Below are 24,866 nucleotides of genomic sequence, written 5' to 3' on the forward strand. Positions count from 1 at the left end.
GAATTTTGTTTTGGAAATTGTTTCACACAGTTATGGAGGTGGTGAGCTCACTAGAACAATGTTTGTGGACCAGTGACCCAGTGAAGCTAATGATGTGATTTAATCAGATCCCAGGGGCCTGAGAAACTAGGGGAGCCGAAGAGGTGATTCCTACACTGAGACCTAAGGCACAAGGACTGAGGGACAAAGACATGTAGGCCTTACAGCCTCAAGGATCAAAAGTTCTGGTGTTCAAGGGCAGAAGATGGACATCTCACCTCAAGAAGAGAGGATTTGTCTTTTCTCAGGCTTTTGTTCTGTTTGTGCTGGTAACAGTTTGTAACTACCAACCTGGAGGCTGGTCCTTTTACTTAAAATTTTTTAGATTATTTTATTTTCTGTGTATTGAATATTTGTTTCTGTGTGTGTTTATGTGTACCTCAGGTGTGCATGGTGACCATGGAGGTCCAAAAAGGGTGTCAGAACATCTGGAACTAGAGTTATAGATGGTTGTGAGCCACCTCGTGAGTACTGGCAATTGAACTTGGGTCCTTTGAAATAGCAACGTGTGCTCTAACCATTGAGCAAACTCTCCAGGCCACAGGGCTGATGATCTTTACTTGGCTTGCATTTCTTCCCGCAGCATCCTCCCAGACATACCTGGGAACAGTATGTTATTAGTTATCTTGGGCATTCTTTAGCCCAATCAAGTTGATGCATACAATGATCCATCACAACTATAAAACAGGGAGACACAGTTCTGTCTTACGATCACTAAGGATTACGATGCCCAGAGCAGTGCTCCTTCTTCTGCAGTGAGCAGAGTGAGTACCCTCTCGTGAACAGAGACACATCAGTAACATGAGAGTAACAAGAGCCCCACTGGGGCAACAGCAATGATAGGACCTAAGAGAGGTCCTCTAGCTGTTAAGAGAGAGGTGAAATTGGCTCAGGGAAGCAGGGGGGGCCCTTTGCACTCAGCACTAACTTCCACAGAGTTTCTTTGAGCCCAACACATGTTGAACGTGTGGCCACTCTGGGTGACCTTATGAGGCAGTTTATACAGACACAGGAAGATATGTTTGGTGATGGTCTCCTGTCACTGAAGGCAGATGCTACCCATTCTCAAGTCTGTCCTTAGGGAGTCTTTGCATTGTTTCCTGGCCTGTCTGGCAGCAACTATTTGTACCACCCCGATGGCCATGGAAATTTGAAGGTTCTCAAGTGGCCATTACTCAAGATATGACCTGCTCAATAGAAGGGTGCTGAGATCAGAACTCCCTGCATTTCGTTAAGCATTGTTCAGATGTCCTCCAAGATCTAAAGCAGACAAATAGCAATTCTGTGGCTGGAGAACAGGTCTACTGAGGGAACAACATGGGAGGAGTGGCAGCATCTGAAGTGAAGTGGCGGGGGCGCGGCTTCCCATGTGAGGAAGGGCTGTCCACTCTGCCCAGCATCAGCTCCTAGCGCATAGGCGCATCTAAGTGTGCCTGTGGTACTTGAGTGAGGAAAGGTACTCAACAAGGCGAAACAAGGAAGCCCCAGTCGCCACCCTGCTCCCACGTGTCACCTGCCCTGTCCAGCAGTGTGTCCTTCCTCACCAAAGGCATAGTAAACACAGGCGCCCTCACCAAGGAGCACGTTTTCAATAAGACAGATTGAAGCTACTAAGTACTACTACTTCTCACCAACCACTTTGACTTTCTGCCCGTTTTAGATCCACAAAATGGAGGTAATGTCTCTGGCCTGACAGTACTCTGTGAGGCTTAAATGAGACGGACTTGGGGGAGTTGGCGTTCCTACCTTTAGGGAGTGGTCATCCCTGACCAGCTCCCAGTTTGATGTTTTCTACACCTGACAGGGAAACACCAGCTACCTGTGTTCTAACTCCTAACATATCCTGGAGAGAGCAAGACGTGGGATTTGAACACAAGCACAGACTCAGTCACAAAATAGGAGTGTTGCCCTGTTCTCAGCTGTGGAGGGCAGGTTTCAGGAAAAAGTCCAGCTACCAGGGCAAGAGGAATGGAGGACTATTTGGATAACGTTGTCTGATAACTTTTCAGTTAAATGAGAAGCCAGTGTGATTTAGTGCTGGGGTTCAAAGCAGAGATATATAAATACATGGAAAATAATGAGAAATGGAGCCGCTGGAGACTTCCATCCTGAGATACATTATACCTGTATTAATTAGCTAATTCAATTTACATGTAGATTTTAGTGCAAATGGCACATTTGGAAAACAATGTATGTGGAGACATATGCTGCGGTAGATAATAAACAATTAGCTTGGGAGTTTGTATTGGTGTGCTTGGGCCGAGGGTAAAACACCAGAGGCGGGTGACTGACACCACAGATATTTATTCTCTCACAGTTCTCAAGGCTGCATCCCAGGTCAAAGTGCTGGTCCACTGTCAGCTGAGGGGTCTTCCTGGCCTGTAAATAAGCCATCTTCCTCCTCAGTGTGCTCTCTGGACAGAGAGAGCAATCCTTTCTGTTCCTATTCTCTTTGTCTCTGTTGGACTCTGTCTATCTCTGTCTCTCTCTCTGTCTCTCTCTGTCTCTCTGTCTGTCTCTGTCTCTCTCTCTCTCTCTCTCTCTCTCTTGTATTTTCATGTCTTGCCATACTTGTAGATGACAGAGAACAGCCTTGGGGGTTGGATTCTGTCTCCCATCACGTTGGATGTAAAGCATCTTTGTGCAGCTGCACAGGCCAGATGAGCTGGTCTCCAAGCTTCCAGAGATTCTCCCATCTCAGTTACCTATCTCTCTGTAGGAGTACTAGTATTACAGATGTGTGCATCTGGCTTTTACTCAGGTTCTGGGGATTCAAACTCAGGTCTTCACACTTGCATGGTAAAGGCTTTACCCACTGAGCTGTCTCCCCTATTGCGTCTTCTGGTAAGGACATCATCAATAATCATCTCAAGGGCATTAATAATCATCTTAAGGGCATTAATAATTGTCACAGAGCCTCGCCTTTAGAACCTCATCTAAATCTAATTACCTCCCTCAAGCCCATCCCTAAATATTAATGTTTGGCATCGGTGTATGAACTGTGGGAACATAGTGCCATAGCAGAATTGTCAAGATAATCAATGAACTGTTTGTCCTCTATTTACCTACATGAATGTTCTTCAAGTCTCATAACATTTTTCAATGGAGATAAATTATTTAAGTGCTATAGGATTGGTATGTTTTATTGTATAAGTACACACACACACACACACACACCGAGTATGTACAACCTTAAAGCAACATCAGTCGAACGACATGAGCTCAATTTCTCCACTTGCCACTTAGCCATGCTCCAGATCTTCCATGAGAAATAAGCAATTACTGAGGTGGCAGGAATGGTGTCACCATGAAAAAGTTTAAGAATGCAGTGGCATTGCTTAAGGATGCATGCACAGTTCTGGGTAGGGACACAGAGCCAGGATGTGACAGCTCCCACCACAGCCATGCTCTGCCCAGCAATGCTGCTTTCATCTGTCCCGCCCTGAAGAAGTGTCCTGAATGAGGGACTGGGATACGAACAAGCAGGAGACAAAGGGGAGTGGAAGAGGGGAAACAAGGCAGCCAGCTCATAAGGGTGTGAAAGCAGAAATAACAGGAGGCAGTCCACAGAGGGAAGACACACACACACACACACACACACACACACACACCACACACCTGCCCCAGGCTCTCTGATTCCCAAGGGTAGCTCTGGATGGGCCCAGGGGTAAGAAGACAGCAAGATTTTAGGAAGTGCTTTAGATATCCTGAGACGCAGAGGCAGCAAGTGTCACAGAGCTTAGTGGCCTTACTGGCTCCCTGGCACAGTAGACAGGGTCTGCTGTGTATGAAAACAAGACTGTTGGGCTTCCAGTTATAATGAGGTAAGGTCAGTCTGGGAAACTGGGTGAGGAAGTATTAAAGAGGAAGCGATGAGTGAGGCAAGCTGGACCGTGTGGTTCAGCTCGGGTTCTGCACTGTGGTCCCTAAGGAGGTGGCCCCAGATCTCATCAAAATAGCGCACTCTTCCGCCGTCAGCTCAGGCAGCAAACCCTTACTTAGAGTCTTCCTAGCCCACATCCAAATGCATGTAAACCTCGAGAGAATACCAAAAAGGAAAGGAGGGAGGAGGCAGACAGAGCCAGAGCAGGAAGTGATAGATGGTGTGACCAAATCCACGAGACAGGAGGTAATGTGGCTCAAGGAACCACCAGCCGTACATGGCAAGAGCTTTGTCCTGAAGAGCCATCTTCCTCTGCGCCTGTTCCCCGAGCCAGTCACCAAGAAAAGCAAGGACAGATTAGCCTCATTTTTTTTGCTGTTATGCTTTGAATGCTGATCAATAGAGGGCCACCCATAGGGCAGCACCACGACGACAGCAATAGAGTGAACACTGTAACTCCATTCTTGACTGAATGACTGTGGCATCATGTTTACCTGGAGGAGCGCTCTGCCTGGCTCAGCAGTTTTACTGGCAGCACCGCTGAAGGCATGGAGGGTAGGCTTGTCAAGTGTTCAGTCGGGAGACACTACTAAGTCAGTCCTGAGAAATAAGATTCAGAGAGGTCTGGACCGGCTAGAAGGATGGATCAAACTAACAAGATGAAATTCAGAATCCACGGTTAAGTGCAAGCAAATTACATGCGCTGGGTTTTTTTAGTCTATGTGTGGAAAATGAAAGCCGTGGTGTTGGTTGATTGCATACTCAATAAAAATTACTAGCATGACATATTTGCTATAAAGAGAGAGAGAGAGGGGAGGAGGAGGAGCCACATAACAAACTGGTCAGAATCAAAAAATAAGGAGATAACGATCCCACTGTGCTCTCATTGACGACGCCTGAAATGAAGCGAATATCCCTTGAAAAGCATTTCTGAGGGGGCCTCGGGGGAGAGAACTGCAGCAGCGGGAACGGCTTCTCTGGAGGGAAGAATATGCACGCGATATGTGAAGAGGAAGAAACGGCTTATTAGAAATTTTAAAGTGATGCTAGAAAAGACTTGCTGTGCCCCCGGTAACTTCACATGACAAGAAGGCGGTCACTGCAGACAGAACGTTTTCTCCTCAGTAGGCATGGGAATTCACTGATACGTGATAATAACAGAGAACCGGTGGTGACCAGGAGTCTTTGTGCCGTATCTATTAGGGATGCTGTGGAAGGGACTGGAGGGCGCGCTAAGTGATGCTAAGGTTCCTTCCATTCTGGTTTCATCCACCCATGGGACCGGTGCATATTGAGTTTCTATGCCCTGTACTTAGAATACTGAGCACAGGTCTCTGATTTTTGGCATTTTATAGTCCATGGAAGAGACAGACTATGATCAGGCAAGCAGACTACTATGTGCTTAGTGCTATGTGGGAAAGGAATGGGACTCTCCCCGAGAGAACAGCAAGGAAGGCGCTCTGTGGAGATGTATATAGAGCAAGTGTGGCTGAGGTAGGCTGAGGCCTCACAGGCGAGAGGCGGGGCCCTTTGGAGAACTGGGAGGAGTAATAGGGACAGATGGTAAAGTGACCACAGCCTTAGGGTGAAGGAAGGCCTGGCATTTGGAGCATTGAAGGCAGACGGGGTAGGCATGTGGCACGCAAGAGACAGGACGGTAGCAAGAAGGGAGGAGAACTGGACTGGGCCAGATCCTATGAACCCAGGGAGGATTTATATCTTTCTTCAACTAATAGACACTGGGGAGTTTTGCTCAGAGAAACAAGAGTCAATGACACTTTCAAAAGGTTGGTATTTCTTGAGGAATTTTTTTTTGTTTTTGAAATATTTTTTATTCCTTGAACATTCTATACACTTATGTAATGTATACTGACCATATCCATCTATTACCACCTCCCTCCAAGTCCTCCTCCTCCCCCTACCTCGTCTCCCTCCCAACTTCATGCTGTCTTTTTAAAAAGAGGCCAACGTGTACTGCCTATATGCACATGGGCGTGGGACCAGCCCCTGGAGCATGAGCAACCTTCCAGTGGCCATGACCTCACAGGATAGTGAGTTCCCTCCACAGTAGCTACCTACTGTCATTAGACCCTGTGATGGGAGCGGGCCTTGGCTCCCTAATTATTAGACCTTTGACTTCTCAGTCATGTAAAAATCCTGTAGTGGTAACCAGCTGCTGTGAATTTAAACACCCATGACATAACCAAAACTCAGCATCCCCCAGATCCTCCCCCTCCCCGATTCATTACCTCTTCCTTGAAGTTCCCTAGACCTGGGTATGGGGTGGTGGTCTGTGAGAGGCAGCTGAGTACCTGGTCGAGCACAGGCCTTGAACCCTGGACCCTAATGGGATGGTAGATGTTCGGCCTTGCTACTGGGCCCCTGGTTCCTTTCATTTAGCTTCAGTCCTCCACAGCCCCTCCCACAGAGAGGTCTATAGTCATCAGTCACACAGGAACAGTGCCTCAGGCTCTCCCACATGTGGATGAGGTATCTCCAAGCTCTCAGGCCAAGCCAATATGGGTTATCTGCTGTTAGACCCTAATCCACCCCAAAACTGTATATAAGAACCCCATTCAAGAGAAGTAAAGGCATGTGTGAGAATCATCCCATTGTCTGAGAGTTTCTGTCGCAAGAGCTGTACCACTTGGGAAGAGATCTGCTCTCCCAAAGCACCTTCAGGACCCTGCCCTCCTTGGTAGCTAGCTGGCTTCTCACTGGCCCAGCCCGGACCAGCTCAATGCAGAGACAGGTGCAGCACCTGGGAGTAACTGGGTGGCAACAGTGGAGAAGCGGGCAGAAGCAGCAGTGGAGGCGATTCCCCCTCCCTGCTCGCATTCTATCCCCTTGGCCTGGACCCCCCACCCCCTCGAACCTGGTCGGGCCAGAGATCTTCCTGGGAAGCCCTCCGGAACAGGGACCCATACCTGGACACATACCCAAAGGACTTCTCTCCTACTCCAGAGATAACTACAGATTCGTGTTCCTTGAGGCTCAAGTCACTATAGCTAGCCAACTGAGTCAGTCAAGATGCCCTTCATGACACATGGATAAGTAAAATGCAGCACACACACACACACACACACACACACACCACACACCACACACACACACACACCCCATACCACACACATACACACAACACACACACACAACACACACAACACACACACACATACCACACACACACACCACACACACACACACACATACACCCCCCCCACACACACACACACACTGGAGTATTACTCAGTTGTAAAGAACGAAATCACTAAATTTACAGGTAAATCTATGGAACTGGAAAAGCTACAGTGAGTGGAGCTACCTAGGCCTAGAAAGACATGTTGCATGTAGCTTTAAATCTTTTGTTCTGGGTGTTTAACCTGGAGTACATGTGGAAGGCAGGACACTAAAAACGGGCCACTGAGGGGGTGAACACCTTAAGGGAAGAGGGATAGTAAAATACAGGTGAAATGAAGGCAGAGAAGGGGAAAGGTTTAGCATAGAGGAAGGTAGGGGGTGGAGGCATGAGGTATTGGCAGAAAGATTAACCAAAAGGAACAGTGCATGAAAAGCGACATGGAAACCTACGATCTTCCAACTCAAGCAAACCTTTGCTCTTGGTTGCTCGTCATACCTATATGGCAAGTCCCTACTGCTGAAAAGAGTACTCACTTCAGATGCAGAACATAGAGAAATCAATCTCGAACTGACCAGGAAACGTTTTCTCTGGTTGCTAGAGTATAACCGCATCAGGTAGTACCCAGGCCGCTGCGGAAGAAAAGCATCATCGTCTTGCCCAGCACTGGTCCCACCATGCTACCATACCAACCTGCCTGGAAAAATGTGCACACTGGGGAATAAGTGTGGCATGACTATTTGGGAGATAGCCAGCTGCTTTCTGATTGGATCTAAGGCCTGATTCACAGGGAAGAGTTCATGTCTGGTATGGTAAACCTAGTCAAAAGCCATGGTGGCGGTGGGGGAACCATGTACCCTAGAGGAGAATCTACTACAGTTGTTTTGCCAAATGGCCATCTTGTCAAGCTGTACTGTAAATATCTGTTTATACTCACAGACGTGTGCTGCTCGAACTGACCAGGAAACGTTTTCTCTGGTTGCTAGAGTATAACCGCATCAGGTAGTACCCAGGCAGCTTTGGTTAGAAGAAGTTTCTTTTGTGCAGTGAGTAGTGGTTAATGCAGAGACTCATAACTGGCCAAAGTGCTGAGTATAACCAACTGAGTGCTCAGCTATGGGTGTGCCATTTAAGAGCATTTTCTCTGAAATAAAGTAGCATAACGCAGACTGTTCTATTCCAGCTCCCAGGTGAAGTCATGAAGGAGCTGTGGGGCGCTATTACCAGATCTGTGCAGACTGTCTCAGCCACTAAGATCCCAGCATCTGGAGGGGCTCAGAGGTGGTGAATCTTCAGAATCTGGAGTACCACATTCCTTCTCAACAGGAGAACTTAGCCTGTGCCCAAGTGCCAAGTTGTGTCACTACCCAGAGGAGAGGCAACTTGGGGCAACTGTGTACACAGCCACAGCAGTCTTCTCATGGTGGTTGTGGTGTGTGTGTGTGTGTGTGTTTGTCTGTGTGATGATTATGGCCTTAGGGAAGCAGTGAGTAGTGTTCCTGCATCTTAAGAACATTGGAAATTAGAGTCATGAATCGTGCTAGAATTAAGTAGAATTCCTAGTATGGAGAGAGCAAAAAGGAGAAAGGGTTTGGTTTAAAGTATGAAATTAGATACAAAACGGAGGGTGGGAGGAAATAGAAAAAAACAAGAAGAGAAAGGATTAATTGCAGGACGGGTTAAACAGCCAGGCTGAGAAGCACGCACGTACAGAAGATTATGAAGGAGGCAGACACATTATCCCAAGACCACTCCATGGCAGTGTAATGAGATTACATGGGAATAAAAATGGGGGGGGGCACCCCAAATCCTACCGTCTCACATAAGCATAATCATTATGATTCTGGTACACTCTCTTTGTCATATCTCCCTGTGCACTTGCTTTCAATGGCATTATTGGATTTTTTAAATCATAAGAGTGATGCATGCTAGTTGTACAGAGTAGAACAGCAAAGATCTGCCAGCCTGCCTCCCCAGAGGGATAGAAATAGAGCCATGCAATACAGAGCTTTAAAAGTTTATGGTTTGATGTCTCAAAATATTGGCATGACATTAGTGAGAGTACACAAACAAAGTTGATGTGTTTCACTGTTCCATTCTAGTTTCTCTGATGTCCTTGGGGTGGACCACTGATACACTAGTCAGTGTGGATGAACCTCAAAGGCAGCACAGAGGGATGCTCTAAGACAGGAGCAATAGACATGCTCTATGACTCCATTTATAGAAGATGTTCAGAAGGCAACATTTTGAAGATGGAGATCGCTAGGTTGATCTCACTTTCAGGATCATAATAATAGTCTGCAACTGGGAGGAGAGGCTTGGAGAGGGCACAGCTAGGGAGGTCCTCGTCATGTAAGCACAAGGACCTGTGTTTGGATCCCCGGCAGCCAGAGAACCCAGGTGTCGTGTGCATGCAGACAGGTGGATCCCTGCAGCTTGCTGGCCAGTCAATCTAACCAAGGGGTAAGATTCAGGATCAGTAAGAGACTCTGCCTCAAACCAAGATAGGGAACAACAGTGGAAGATACCTGATGTCAGCCTCTGGCCTCCATATGTGTGTATGCACACACACATGCACACACATGTATGTGTGCACATACACATTATATAATACACAAAGAGTGTTCTAAAACCAGTGGCCAGTGTAACTCTACACATTATAAAAGCACTACAATGGATTGTATACAAGTAGGAGAAGCTGCTCTGAACAACTCTTGGCATCATATTTTAAGAACAGTGAAATTTGGAATCTAACACTGCAAAATTTTGGTACAACAAAATCATTTGTCAAACTGAATGACAGTTCAGATCATAAACAGAGTTTTGCCCACAGTAACATCTTGATTGTTCCTTAATCAAAGGGCAGGTTTAAAACTCTCATATATCTGGAAGGCACCAAACAAAATGAAATCGAATGAGCAGTACATATTTGTAAGCAAAAAGAATGAAACAGAAGTGGGCAGGCCTTCTGCTTGGCTTTCATGTTAATATGATGCCACCTAGTGGTTATTTGTAAAATGGGTTTTACTTTATTTTATTTAGTCTTAACAATATTAAGCATGCAACAGCAAAAACCTAAATGTTTGATGTAATCCAAGAGAAATATCTGAGTCACTGGATGTATTTTAAAATTTATTTTTTTTTGCCAAGCAGTGGTGTCATATGGTTTTAATCCTACCACTCAAGAGGCAGAAGCTGGTGGATCTCTCTAAGTTCAAGGACAGCCTGGACTACAGAGCTAGTTCTAGGATAGCCAAGGCTACACAACGAACCCCTACCTCAAAAAAACCAAAATAAAATAAATAACAATAACAACAACAACAATAATATTTTAATTTTAGCACACTAGATTTTTGGGACAATATCCTAATCATTCATTTTGAGACACATCTAGCTGTGCAACTCAGGCTAGCCTGGTACTCTCCATGTAGTCTGGGCTTGCCTTGAACTCAAGGTAATCCTCCATCTTTAGTTGGGGTTACAGGTGTGAGCCACCAGACCTGACTATGCTAAGTCTTTAAAACTGGGAAGAATGCGTGTTGCTAGGGTAGCTGTGAGCACTAAATCTAGCTACTCAGTAAAAGCCCTTACCTTACAACGCATCGCAGAGAAAGCTGAGATTTGACCACTTCCCTTCTCAGGATATACTGCAGGGCAAATATCTGTCACCTGCCAGTTAGAATGAGGCTCTCAGCTTGCAACAATCAAAATTCATGAGAGTTCAGAAAATCTGCTGCTAGGTGGGGTGGCATTCGGTGATTCAGTACTAACTGAGCATGCGCAAGGCCTCCCAGTACTGTCTCCTCATCCGTACCCCACAAAATTGGATAGTTAGAATTGATAGCTGGCAAGAAAGCCTCGTATACAATAAAGGAGACTTGCAGAACTACTGGAATCTGACAACTGGCTTGAGTTTTAAATTGCTGGATATTTTTAAATGATGCTGCAGGGATGTTAAGAGGTTAGTGTTGAAGCTTGCCCTCTCACCTCCAACACGTGCCCAACATGTGTCAGCTCAGCACACAATGCTGAGCACGTTTGCTTTCCTTTCCTCAAGAACTAAGATGAGCATATCGTCCTGGGGTCACGGGTGAGGGAAGCCATCTGCTTCAGGGTCAACAGTGTCTGAGAGTAAAGCATGTCTACTACCAAGTTCTTCAGCCATCAGGCTATTTTCTAAGGATGTTGGCATGTCTACCATTTACTTTCCACATGGAAGGTTCCAGCACCACTTATACATGTTTAAAAAACAGCTTTCTTGAGGCCTGATTTAGGTCTCATAGAATTCACCTATTTAAAAGGTATAATTCTAAGCCAAGCATGGGGGGTCCATGCCTATAAACTCATCATACAGAAAGCTGAGGCAGGAGGATTGTGTATTGAAAGTCAGGCTGGGAAACATACCCAGTTCAAGACCAGGTTGAGCTAATCCTAAGGCTCTATCTCTAAACAAACAAACAAACAAACAAACAAACAGCTTTTTTAGTTCAAGTGCAGTCATTGTCAAATCCAGCTTCAGAATAATTCCAACATAAACTTTGTGCTTGAGCTAGCCCATACTTAAATAATTTGTACTGTTAACTTGTACATTTAAAAACATTTAGATTTAGGAGTTACTCTAAACATTTGTTCTGAGTATGACAAGGCTATCAAGAAAGCCAAAACTTACATTCTCAGCTTCATTCAAAATAGAAATTTATACAGCTCATTCTCAGGGTTCTCTCCAGATGTTTTCAGGCTAAGAACATATATGAAATATGTATGCACAAAACCTGTATATGCTCAGCTGTCTCACTGGTCCAATCCCATCCCTATTAATATGATCCTGGGTCTAAACGTTTTTTATCTAGCACATCTTAGATTTCTGGAAGAAACAGTTTCCCTTCCTGTAAGTTTTCTGTGTCCATTTTTGCTTATTGGATGTGTGCAAGCCGACTGAGCTGCTTCAGAGGAAAATATTTGTCTGTAATGCCACATCTGAGACCTGGCCTTTGTCCAGTCTCAAAATCATATTGTGCAGGAAAGAATCTGTAACCTGGGGCTGGAGAGGTTAAGAGCATGAGTTCAATGCCCAGCAACCACATGGTGGTTCATAATCATCTACAGTGAGATCTGGTGCCCTCTTCTGGCATGCAGGCATACATGGACTTTTTATCACTGTGAGTTTTTTCTTCCACCCTTCTCCACCCCTCTCCTTTCAACCCCCTAACACTAGATAGAAGAGAAAAAAGGGCAGAGGGGGAAAGGGGTGATATTATCATTAGACTACTTCCTGCTGATTAGGGGTGTCGAGTTTCTTGGGGCGAGTTTGAGCTTTGCCACCAGCATATCTAATTTCTTCTTTTCATCTCTTTGCACACGTCGGCTTAACAAATCGCAGCCAACAGCATCCAACCACCAACCAGTCAAACAGCCTCTTCTATTGGGCCTTAGTATTAATACATCCTCTGAAAAGTCCCCAGAATTCCAACGTCACTCTCTCAGAAATTATCCACAGCTGGCAAAACCACATGCCTGTTAGAGCATGAGGCAAATCATAGTCAGCTGCTGTGGACAATCTGTAGCAGCCCCACCTGGGATTAAAACAAAAAACATTCTTATATTTCTGTGTTTTTAAAGAAACCAAAATTCTCACTACAAGAATCACTATGGTCCTCTTCCCCAAACCTTAGTGTTTGTGGTCTCCATCTTCTCACATGGTGTCTATTTTCACATGCACATACAGTTTGTGGAACTGCAATCTTGGAATAAAGAAAACACCCCACCTATTTGTCTATCTAGAATTTCACTGGAGAACTGAGGGTATACTGTATGCACTTGGAAATTCATGTCTTTCTCAAGCTCCCCGGGGTTTGCTGCTGACTCCATTCGTCTTGACATTTAAATACTATTTTGTATTTATTTAAGCATTAGTTATAGGCTAGTTCAGTTTCCTCCATTCAGTAAGCCCCTTGTGGTTAGAACAGTTGCTTTAAATATATGCATTAAGTGAACTTTATATTTCTCAAACATCTACTCCTCTTGGGGCATCAAAAAAGCTATTTAGTAAGAACTGCTTAATTCATAAACGATACCTCGGGTCTGTCTGGAGGGGTCCTCTGGACTCCTAAAACATTTACAGTCTTCATAAAGCCCAGACTTCTTCGACATTGAAGCTTTTCTGTCCTCATAGCAGTTGTGTGTGCCACTCTGAGACACACGGTCTTCAACTGCTGAAATATGAAGCCATAGCTATTGTAACCAAGCTCTGATAGTCATTCCTCCCCTTCTGCTCACTAAAAGAATCGATTAGAATTTCTAAAGATTCATTTTCGTTTTAATTATGTGTATGTGTTTCTCTGTGTGCAGAAGTTAATGTGGGAGTCCATGGAGGATCGAAGCTGGATTACAGGTGGTTGTGAGAGGCCGGAAGTAAGTGCTAGGAACCAAATTCTTGTTTGCAAGAACAGCCAGCAAGTGCTCTTAAATGCTGAGCCATATCTCTAGCCCCTTGGTTGCAATTTCAAATGCAATATTCTTTTAACGTCACTCTCAGTTATTTAAAAGTAAAAATGCAAAATAAGTTCAAAAGTTTTGACAATGCAAAATACACAAAGTAAAATTTAGCTTGCACGCGAGGTCCGGTATTGCCCTTAGGTTCTTCTGATTCAGGGTGTCCACACCAGGCGGTCGTTAGAACCTCACTCAGGAGAAGGCAGCAGTGGGATTCTTAAGAGCGCGGAGCCTGAAACTGAGATCTGTGCAGATGTTCAATCTCTGGTGACCCCGAGGACGTCCTGCACTCATTGAAAGGTTGTCCGGGGTCCTAAAGGAGTCTTTGTGCTTATTACAGACTATGCAATAGATTCCCACAGTTTTAGGGGATGCTCCCGCCTCTTGGCTGCCTCAAATTTAAGTGTTTCTGCCCACAGTGACTGCTTCCCGAGCAGGCAAGTGGTTCTGGCTCCCTCTGGGTCTCTCAGGGTTCCTCTGGAGTCGCCCAGGCTCAGCCTCTACCTTAGTCTCCAAGTCTTGTTTTCTCCCAAGTTAGGACTTCCCGGCGTCCTCACTGGACTTCGGCCACGCCTCCTTACTCCAAGTTTGATTTCAGTGCGCGCCAAGCCTGAGGGAGGCTGTAATTGGTTGAAGGTGAGAGGATCTCCCACTTGATTGGTGGAACGTTGTGGTGGGCGGAACGGGGCGGAGTCAAAGACGGAAAAGCGGAGGGCCAGGCCTTCCCGGCAGCGTTATGGACCTGGTTAAGTGTCCGGAGCACGGTAAGGCCTCAGTCTCGGGATTTCCCTCCTGGGGACTGTGGAGCTGGCTTAGAGTGGCGGTTGCTGATTTTCTTGTTTCCTCAGGGGCCGTCTGCTTCTTAAAGACCGGCGTTCGCGATGGCCCGAATAAGGGAAAGAGCTTCTATGTGTGCCGGACGAACACGTGCAGCTTCGTGCAGGCCACCGAGTGAGTCTCCAGCCCGGCCTGGTTCCAAGGAGTGACCCAGCCCGGTCACTTCTGCTGCCTTGGGACGCGGATTCACCCACACTGGATGCTTCTAGAGTCCGCTTCTAGTTTCTAGGCACCTGTCTGGCCTTACTTAGCCACTCCCCTTTGCCCCAGCATCCTTTCTGCTCTCTCTAAAAAGTGTAAACAAACAGTGGACGTGGGAATTAATTTGCTAGTCTTGTACCAATTTTAGGTCTCCATTTAAGCGTTTCTCAGCCTGTGTGTGGGTCACTAAAGGACCCTTTCACAGGGGCCACATTTCAGATATCTTGCAAATCAGATATTTACATTATGTTTCAAAATAGTAGCAAAATTATAGTTATAAGGTAGCAACGGAAATGGTTTTATGGTTGAAGTCACGGCAACATAAGGGACTGTTTTAAAGGGATGCATTATTAGGAAGGTTGAGAAGCACTGCTGTAGGGAGTTAGTGCTGAAAGAAACGTCAGAGGTTGATGGGGAACTCAGCTTCTGCAGATGTGAAGGCTGAGACCTAGAGGTGTCGAGCATCTTGTCTCAAGTGAGGAAAGTCAATACTGCTCTCAAGTGTGACAATCTTAACATACCAGGTGTTGACATTCTCTAAATGAAATTAAACTGTGGTATCATTTGACATTTCTTCCTGCTCTCTATTCAGCTGAACTTTGCAGAGCAGTTTTTTTTTCAGTATCATAGCTATATAATGGATATTAGTACTGGAATAAGTTGTATAATTAGTGTCTCCATTTTGCATCAGAGTTTACTATTTATTTCTAGTTTCTAAATATGCTGAGATTTGGTACCCTGCTCAAATGTTGTAAGACACGTGTGTGCTCATGTTTATGGGAATTATGCATCAATGTTGGTCTCAGGTTTGGTTCAACATTAAAAGAAATATTCTTGGGGGTTGAAGAGATGGGTCAACCTTTAAGAGCATTGGCTGCTCTTCCAGAGGTCCTAGCTTCAATTTCCAGCACCCACTTAGGGGCTATCAAATGTCTGCAACTTCAGCTCCACGGGATTGGGCACCCTCTTCTGGCCTCTGAAGGCCTAGTGTGTTCATGGTGTATAGACACACATGCAGACAAAACATCACTAATCACGAAATAGAAACAATAAATACGTCTTTAAAAAAGAGAGCGAACCTTCAAAAACAGTGTGCCACTTACATGGGTACACTGCAATACAAATTAGTATAATACTTTCACTCGGGGCTTGCAGGGTGTCTGATGAGCAGACTGCAGGCTGCAGACAGTTTTATAGTCACAGGAGAATGCTTTAGACCTTCACTCAAACCCCTTCGCTCTCAGTGCTGTACATATTTTTCTTCTATAAGTTAGGAGGGACATTTAAAATTGTATGCCAGGCAAGAAGCACACGAGTAAGTTATTGTTAGAGGTAGGCACGTGAGTAACAGCAGGTGACAGCTAATAGGGTATTAATAAAGGCTAATGGGAGGACCAGAGGAGAAGTCACAGCAGGTCTGCCGTGTAGCCAGCCTTAGACTATAAGTCATCCCTGGGAGTGTTGCAGTCGGGACATCATATGACTGTCATGAAGAAAAAATAATTGTTGTCATGCTTGGGTTTAGAAAGTGGGAAGAGAAAAACTATGGATTCTTTCCTCAGGGAGGCACACAGATAACCATATGTGGGACTTACAAACCCAGGTCAGCTTGGTATAACATCTGTAGTTGGGCTGGCTGTGGTGCCACACACTTGTGATCCTAGGACTCAAGAGGCAGCGGAAGGATTGCTGCAAGTTTGAGGCCACACAGGTCTAGGTAGTGAGTCCCAGGCCAGCCAGGGTTACTCAGTGAGACTCTGTCTCCAAATAAGTAAATAAAAATAAGAATTCAAGCTTGGATTTGACTTCAGACTGCTGGCCTCTTGCCTCCTAAAATTATTTTATTATTATTTTTTTCTCTTCTAGTATTCCTGTTTCTCATTGTTTATTGCATGAGGAGTTTGTGGTCGAGCTTCAGGGTTTGTTTCTACCTCAGGGCAAGAAGGAATGGAGGTGAGTGTCCAGAAGGAACATGCACCCCCTCCTCCCCAACATATACTCCAGCCCCCCATCCTGAAAGAGTTGGAGCAAGATATGTTTTTTTTTAATTCTTTAAAAATAAAGAATGTTTGTTCTTTAAAAGTCATTACTGCAAACCTTTTTTGCACAGACTGAGCATCATCCGTCTACTTTGTCAGTCTATCTAAACCTGTGGGTCTCCACCCCTTTGCAAGGGTCAGGTGACCCCTTCACAGAGGGTCACATATCAGATATTTACATTATGATTCATGACGGTAGCAAAATTACAGTTATGAAGTAGCAACGAAATAATTTTATGATTGAGGTTATCACAACATGAGGAATTGTATTAAAGGGTCACGGTGTTAAGGTTGACAACCAATGCCTGAGTTACCCAGGGAAGCCAGTGGTTAGTTTCTGGATTACCAGCTCTGCCACTCCCTCTAGCTGTCCAATTGCCAATAACATCAGTCACTAACAGAAGGACTCAGTGAAGTGCAGTTTCCCTTGGGAAGGGCAGGGAAGTCCATGTAGATGGGAGATGTTAGTCATGATGAATGTTAAAGGTAAGTAGAAAGTTACCAGTCATTAGATACTCTTAAATGAACACATTGCATTGGGGTACCAAGGCATGAAGTAACGTGACCACTTCAGAGAATTGGCTTGGTGCTTTGGCTGAGAAGGCAGGGGTCATACATACATGATAGTTTTTATGTTAATAGTCTATGTTTTAGAATTTATGTGTTCTAAGTCTCTTTCCCCAACCCAAGTATATCGAAATGCTTGGCATTCTTGTTTATTAAAAAAAAAAATCAATTGACTCTAAGTTTGTGTCAGTGTCTGAGGTGGTTAATTTTGGTCCATTCGTTCATTTACATATTCTTGCATGGTTGATTATGTGAAATAGTACATCTTCCAGCTTCTTTAAGATTGTGCTGGAATTGTGGGATCTTTGTGTTTGCATATCAAATATAGATTCAACCTCTTAAATTTCTACAGAAAACTCTGTTGAGGTTGCATAATTTACACAGACCAGTTTTGAGAGAACATCAATATTGACTTTTCTGGGCTGTGATCATGGTATATGGTATGACTTTAAATTTTTCTCTCAGTGTTTTTAAATAATTTCCATTATAAAGGTCTTATAATCCTTTTCCAAAATGTATTCCTCTGGTTTTGTTTTTGCTGCTGTTGTAAATGGAATGTTTGTTGTTCTGTATGTATGAGGGGGTATGTGTATATGTACATTTGCATACATTTGGATGTGTGCAGGTGCTATGCACATGTGTGTGAGGCCAGAGATTGGTGTTGAGTGATTCTCTTGATCACCCTCCACTTTACTTACTGAGACAGTCCTCACTGACCTTGGAAGTCACCTGTTTGCAAGCCTTGATAGACGGCTTGTCCTGGGGACACTTTGTCTCTGACTCCTGAGTGCTGAGATTACAGGTAGGCTGCCAAACCCACCTGTATTTTATGTAGGTTCTTTGGTTTTCATACTTGCTAGGAAGCGCTTTATTCACTAAGACCTCCCTAGCCTATAAATGTAAGTAAAGTAGATAGATGGGGGTTGGGGGGAGAAAGAGAAAGAGATTGATTGAGAGGGAGATTGTTTTCTGTTAGTAGAGCCGAGCTGGCAAATCTTTATTAGATTTAGTCTTGTTCTCCCGACACTTAAGATCACTTGTCCTGTGATACGGAAACACCTACCTCTATAGGTGAGAGATGGCAACCAGTGGCTTTCTAATTTGCATTGAAAGAACCATGGAGGTTCAGAAGTGAAGACTGGAGGAAAAGTGCTTTGAGATAATAGCTACCAAAGAACTGAGCCTCATGGCACCCATTATCCTGTGTCTTCCATGCCCATGTGCATGGTCTCAGTAGCTGTTTTACAGGTAGATGTAAGACTGCTATTAGAGAGGTTAGGAAGGGAATCTGAGTTCCAATGGTTGCTGGGATTCAAACCCAGCTCCGGCCACTAACCATACCCGCTTTCTCTACATGGAAGCTAGAATTGAGATGGTGAAGCTCAGTTCAGTTAGGCTGAGAAAAATGGCTTGAAGAGAGCTGGAATGGCAAGCTATTGCCTGGCAGTGCATCCAGTGTGATTGCCTGGCAGTCTGTCCAGTGTGATTGCCTGGCAGTCTGTCCAGTGTGATTGCCTGGCAGTCTGTCCAGTGTGATTGCCTGGCAGTCTGTCCAGTGTGATTGCCTGGCAGTCTGTCCAATGTGATTGCCTGGCAGTGTGTCCAGTGTGATTGCCTGGCAGTGCGTCCAGTGTGATTGCCTGGCAGTCTGTCCAGTGTGATTGCCTGGCAGTCTGTCCAGTGTGATGCCTGGCAGTCCGTCCAGTGTGATGCCCAGCAGTCCGTCCAGTGTGCTCCTCTCTCCACCTCTCATCTGGGACAGTGTTGGCAGTGCTCCAGAAAGGCCCTAGGTTATGAAGAGTTAGCTGTGTGATACCCTTTGGATTTTGCTAGTATTGTTTGTTTGTTTGTTTGTTTAGCAACTTCCTTTTTTCAGACAGTATTGTGGCCTCCCTCCTGGCACACACAATATCTGGTTATCCTTTTTTTGCTTTTTAGCAGCTATTGCTGATCTCTCTCTCCATTTCGTGTGTTCTTCATACAGAGTAAAAAGGAATAAACCAGAGTATACTTTTGGTTATTATATCCTTTTGGTTCTTGACTTTTCAGCCCTTAAAAATGTCCTCTGCAGGGGTTGGAGTGATGGCTTAGCAGGCAGACGGCTAGCTGTGCTAGCATGAAGACCTGAATTCAGATCTTCAATACCCACATCAAACCAGGTGTGCTCAACTGTGGAATATGCCCAGGCCCCCACCCCCTTTCTCTCTCTAATTATAGATTTGGATCGATGCTCAGTGGCTAAGAACACTTGGTGCTCTTACATAAAACTTGGATTCTGTTCTCATTACCCATAATATCAGGCAGCTCACAAGTTATAGGTCTGAATCCAGTTCCAGGGAACTCAGTGCCATCTTCTGGCCTCTGTAGGCACTACATATGTACATGCAGGCAGAATGCTCATGCATACACAAAATCCATAAAAACCCTTAAAAAATGAAACTCTTAAAGAACATTTGTACCTTAATTACCTCTGTTTTATACTCCATTAGGTTGTTCTTCCGATGTGCTAGAACTAAGGCGGAGGGGAAGCACTGGTGTGGAGACGTCCCGTGGCAGGTAAGAATCACCCATGTGTCTTCAATACACAGAAAGCACCACAGTCTGTATGAATGCTGCTGTCTATCACACTGCCTCCGAGAGCCCTGAAGGGTTTTGTGGTGGCTCATTCAAAGAGCCACTGCTGTGGTCAGAGTTTGATCTCTTACCTTCTGTTTTACACAAATGTTTTCCAATGTCATAAAAGCAGTCAATATCCTCCTACTTAGGGAAGTAAGACTAACATCACCATCTTTTTATAGATCAGTATTGACTTGATTTTGATATAAGCTAAATGTAATGCCTAGGTTCCTAGACTATGAGAGGAGGAGGGGCCCTATTCTTGTGCAGTACATGGGGACTAGACCTGGGGAGCTGATAACACTTGTAAAGAATAGAGAAATACACATTGTGACTCTTGTGACTGTCAGAGCCTGTTGACTCAGCCTTCACCGAGCCCTGGAAAGGACGTATCCTGAACAGTGTGAACAGGGCACTGAAAGAAGTGGATCCCTTAGGAATTTGGCATCTTTCCTTTTTAGATGCAGAAGCAATACTAGGAATGCATTTACTATGTTTCTGTTTCCTCCAAAAGGACAGACATTTTAGATACGAAGGTAGCCCTGTTTTATGTTACAGTGTTTGTTTTCATTGTCTGTAGGATCCTAATCCTAAGGAACACTCTGTAACCAGTAAGCCTCAGTTACTGCCTCACTCTCCCAGCCAGCCGAGAAACCCATTTAGGGTGATTGACAAGAATAAAAAAAGACTTGAACGCAAACAGTTTGTCGAAGGAGAAGGTGAGAGGAAGACAGCCGATAAGCCGAGAGAAAACAGAGAGCAGCTCTTGGATCAAAAGAAGGAACAGAAGCCCAAACCTAACTGCAGGATGGAAAAGGACCCTTCATCTGACCTGGTGACAGCTAGACAGTCTGGAGGTGACGGGGAAGAACAAGAGGAGAAAACAAAGTTCCAGCCCAAAACTAAGAAAACTGAAGGAATGGCTTCCACACAAGGCCACGCAGAGGTACTTCAAGGAACACCCAAGGGTCCTCAGAGGTCAGAGAGTGAGAGTCGAGAGGTCCCAAACAAGCCAGAACCTCTGAGAGAAAAGGAAACCCAGCTGTTGGTGCCGAGTATTCCTGGTCAGAACCCAGAAAGCAAGGGCCAGAAAGGACAGCTCATCAGGGAGCAGCTCAAGAACAGGGAGGCCCAAGGCAAAACAGGAACAGATGCCCCTGGTGCACAGGTCTCCCAGAAGGGGCTATCTCAGGGACCTTCCCAGACTTGGAGGCCTGCTCCCAAAGCACGAGTAGCACCTGGGCTTTGCTCAGGAGTGGTACACCATGCCACCTCCAGCAGTGATGACAGTGAGGATGATGGTGCTTCTAGTAGGTCAGGGTCCCCACTTCTTTTTGACTTGACTGTGGACTCACAGAAGAAGGGGAGCCTTCAACATTTTGACCAGAGTGTGCAGAGACAGACACCTGCTGCTTCAGGTGTTTTCAAGAAGGGAGAATCATCTGATCCAGCAGCCCAGCGTGCAAACCTTACAACACAGCTGAAACAAAAGAGGGTGAGTCTGCAGTGTAGACTGCCTTTGCAGAAGACCCCAGTTCAGTTCCCACCACCCATGTCAGCTGGTTCTAAACCACCTGTAGCCTCAGCTCCAGTGCATCCAACACCTTCTCCTTCCCTCCTTGGCCACCTGCACTTATGTCCACATACTTATACACAGTTTATATGTATACAACTACATATAATGAAAACTTAAAAAAAAAAAAAAACGGCCAGTCTTGACGTGTACTCTGTCTCTAAGGCAGTGGTTTCAACCTGTGAACCTGTGAGTTGGAACCATGTTGGGGGTCAAATGACCCTTTCACAGGGGTCGCCGAAGACTGTCAGAAAACAGATATTTACATTATGATTTATAACAGTAGTAAAATTGTAGTTATGAAGTAGCAATGAAACAATTTTATGGTTGGGGTCACCACATTATGAGAAGGGTCGCAGCCTTAGGAAGGATGAGAACCACTGCTCTAGGATCAGGGTGTTCCTGTGGGCAGGTAGGAGCTGCTCACAGAGTTGAGTGGATTCCTGAGAGGGCTTTCTAGGTGGCTGCTTAATACCTGCCTTTCCTGTGTTTAGACGTAGGCTTACTGTGCTAGCTGTGGTTTTATTTTGCTTTTTAATCCTGGTTTTTACATTCATAATTAGAAGATCATTTTAGAGTTTTGTCATGCTAAGCCAAATTTAAAAATCTGAAGCTGTCCTTTAATAACTTGAGAGGCCAGTTCCATTTGATGGCGTCTGTTCTTTAGGGCACCCTGGCTGCAGTGAACATCCAGGCTCTCCCTGACAAGGGGGAGAAGTTGCTTAAGCAAATCCAGGCTTTAGAGGACGCACTCAATGCTCTGGCTCTCTCCCCAGAACAAGGTAAGATGGGGTTTGCCCTAGTGTTTGTGAACGTGTCAGACACATCTGAGAAAGGTTGTGTTCATTTTTTCTGCTTTATTGTTGGGTTCCAGGCTTTCTCCTAAATGATATCTGCTGTTGTTTGTAACAGCATTCCTGCATGCTATGGTCTGAGCACAGTTGAAGCTCAGTCTTCTCTGGGAGAACTCCCCTGGCTGCATGTGCTTGCAATGTCTTTACTTGTTTCTCTCACTTTAGTCTGCTTGTCCCTGTGTGTTGACCAGGAACTAGGGAGAACTGCAGCTCTCAGGAACCAGAGCAGAGTAACATCACCAAAACTACTGCTGCCCCTCTTCACTTGGTACCTCCCCAGCCCCTTCCCAGGCCCCATATCCAGCCTGCAACCTCTCTGGGACTAAAGACAGGCCGCCAGGAAACTCCTGAAGGAGCCAGCCAGTGCTCAGGAGGTAAGGTTCAAGGACTCAGCCCTCTTGTGAGAAGCTGGTAAGTTATGTACTACCCAGCAGATATCTTTGCACCCCCTCGAAGGAGAAGCTGTTCATTGTTGGATTGAAAGTTGCATATCTAATTCTCTGTAGGGCTATGAACAGTTGTTTTAAGACTCTGAGGCTAGGGGCTGATTACTGCCTTATGTCACCATGTGCTCACCCACAGCCCAGAGGTCAGTGTTACACAGGATACATAGGCAGTGTTGTGTATAAAAACAAACTTATTATGAGGCAGGTAGACTAGCAGGTAACATTTTTATTTCCCTGTATGAAAGATGGGGGTGGGTCAGGCATGCATGGAGGCAGAGAAGAATGATCTAAGTGATGACCAATGCCTTTAGACTCATAAAAAGCAGTAATTCCCTGGTTAGCTATGTTTCTGTTGCTAATTTCCAGGCAAATTTGCAGGTCCTTAGTAGAGTCTTGGCTTTTTTTTTTTTTAAGGTTTTCTTGTTTTTTTGCTTTTTGAAAGAGGGTCTCACTTGTTGCATAAGTCTGGCCTGGAAATTGCTATATAGACTAAGTTGGCCTCCCAAGCGCTAGGAATAAAGGAGTGTACCACCACACCCAGCTCTCAGATAGAGCCTTAGGTGTGCTGATGACTTGGTTTTTAGTCAGGAGATTGGAGTGGGCTAGCACAAATTAGGAAAGCAATGGCAGTTTTCTCCCAGTGATAACTGCTAGAGGTGTAAAAAAATTGAAAGGCAGTCTTGACAGGGAATGTCTAATAGATGAATTTAGGCCACTCTAAAAGGTCACTGAGAAAACACTTGGTCATATAGAGAGCCATCTTGGCTGCTCAGGAAGCTTTTTGGGACCAAGCTTATGTTACAACATTATTCCATTACTTAATAGTGATGAAGTCACCTAGGGAAACATTAAATTATAGCAGGCTACTGATGTAAAAGAACATGTGACAAGTCTTGGAAAGAATTCTATTAAGACAGTTAAGGCATTTCAGAACTTTAAGTTTCCTGTTGTCCAGAAACCTTGTCCTAGAAATGCTTTCCCCCTGGAATTGGGAACAGCTTGGGTATTTTGCCTGTGTGGGACAAGAGTCCACTGTGACCTGCATCTCAGGGATCAGCTTTCTGTCCTCACAGATGACTTCGTGCGTGGCTTTTACTCTCACTGGCTCTTCTTTGGATTCAGAGGCCTTTGCTTCCAGAGTTCCTGCCCAGGATAACCTTTGTGTCCACAGCTTTTCAGAAGTGGAAAAGAAATGATCCAAACCACCAAGGGGCTGGCTGGAGATGGAGCTCAGTGCTAGTTTGCCCGCCATGTTCAAGGCCTCACCTTTGAGCGTCAGTCTAGAAAAATAGTATTGGTTGTTTTGTTCTAAATTATAGTTGTTTGTGTGGTTAAGGAAACAGAATGGGAGTAGAAAAGCTTGTGAGACCAGTAGAGCCTTGAGGTAGGACTTTTTACTCAGTACAGATTCATCACCTGGCAGATGATTACGTTTTTGAGGCTCTATCCAGAATACAGTACTTGTCTTACTGTTATTATGTGAGTCAAGCACTATAGCAACTACACTGCATCCCCAGCCCTCAGGACACTGCCCTTGTGACGTCTTTGGGGAACACTTATCTGTCCACAGGCCATATGAACCAACATCATCTTTATAATGTGTGGAAAATCACGAGTGAAGCCATTGATGAACTGCATCGGTCACTGGAGTCTTGTCCTGGTGAAACAGCAGTGGCAGAAGACCCAGCTGGCTTGAAGGTGAGCCAGGAACCACAACACAGAGTATCCAGCACCCTGGAGAGTACTGTGAAACCTCCTGCAGAGATGCCTTAGTGGCTTCTGAAGTGCTTCCTTCTTTTTTGTTGAGCAGTAAAAATAGCAACAGACTTTTCTTTTTTAAGTCATAGGCTATACACTTCTGTAACAGCAGAGGATCTGTATATTCAGTTGGTAGATGCTTACAGGATGCAAACCAATTGTTATTTGAAATGAACTACTGGGGGTGGAGATATGTAAAACAAATGTGATCATAAGACAAAGATAAAAAGCGCAGTGCTGCCAGGGTGTGGTGGTGCACGCCTTTAATCCTAGCATTCAAGAGCCAGAGGCAGGTGAATCTCTATGAGTTTGAGACCAGCCTGGTCTACAGAGCAAGTTTTAGGACAGCCAGGGATACACAGATACACCCTGTCTCAAAGACAAAAAAAAAAAAAAAAAAAAAAAAAAAAAAAAAAAAAAAA

General features: G+C 45.0%; 1 protein-coding gene across 1 annotated transcript in view; it reads left to right on the forward strand.

Annotated features, from left to right (window-relative positions):
- The first annotated feature begins 14,279 nt into the window (after positions 1 to 14,279).
- The window catches only part of Ttf2 (transcription termination factor 2), a 30,961-nt gene continuing 20,374 nt past the window's right edge, over positions 14,280 to 24,866 (forward strand). Inside the window, exons 1-8 of the mRNA XM_028753023.1 lie at positions 14,280 to 14,317; positions 14,402 to 14,504; positions 16,458 to 16,544; positions 19,687 to 19,753; positions 20,394 to 21,308; positions 22,054 to 22,168; positions 22,432 to 22,614; positions 24,257 to 24,384. Coding sequence (XP_028608856.1) covers positions 14,290 to 14,317; positions 14,402 to 14,504; positions 16,458 to 16,544; positions 19,687 to 19,753; positions 20,394 to 21,308; positions 22,054 to 22,168; positions 22,432 to 22,614; positions 24,257 to 24,384 — 1,626 coding nt within the window. The 5' untranslated portion in view covers positions 14,280 to 14,289. The remainder of the gene's footprint in view (positions 14,318 to 14,401; positions 14,505 to 16,457; positions 16,545 to 19,686; positions 19,754 to 20,393; positions 21,309 to 22,053; positions 22,169 to 22,431; positions 22,615 to 24,256; positions 24,385 to 24,866) is intronic.

This window comes from Grammomys surdaster, unplaced genomic scaffold (genome assembly GCF_004785775.1).
Source record: "Grammomys surdaster isolate TR1022 unplaced genomic scaffold, NIH_TR_1.0 125941, whole genome shotgun sequence".
NCBI lineage: Eukaryota > Metazoa > Chordata > Mammalia > Rodentia > Muridae > Grammomys > Grammomys surdaster.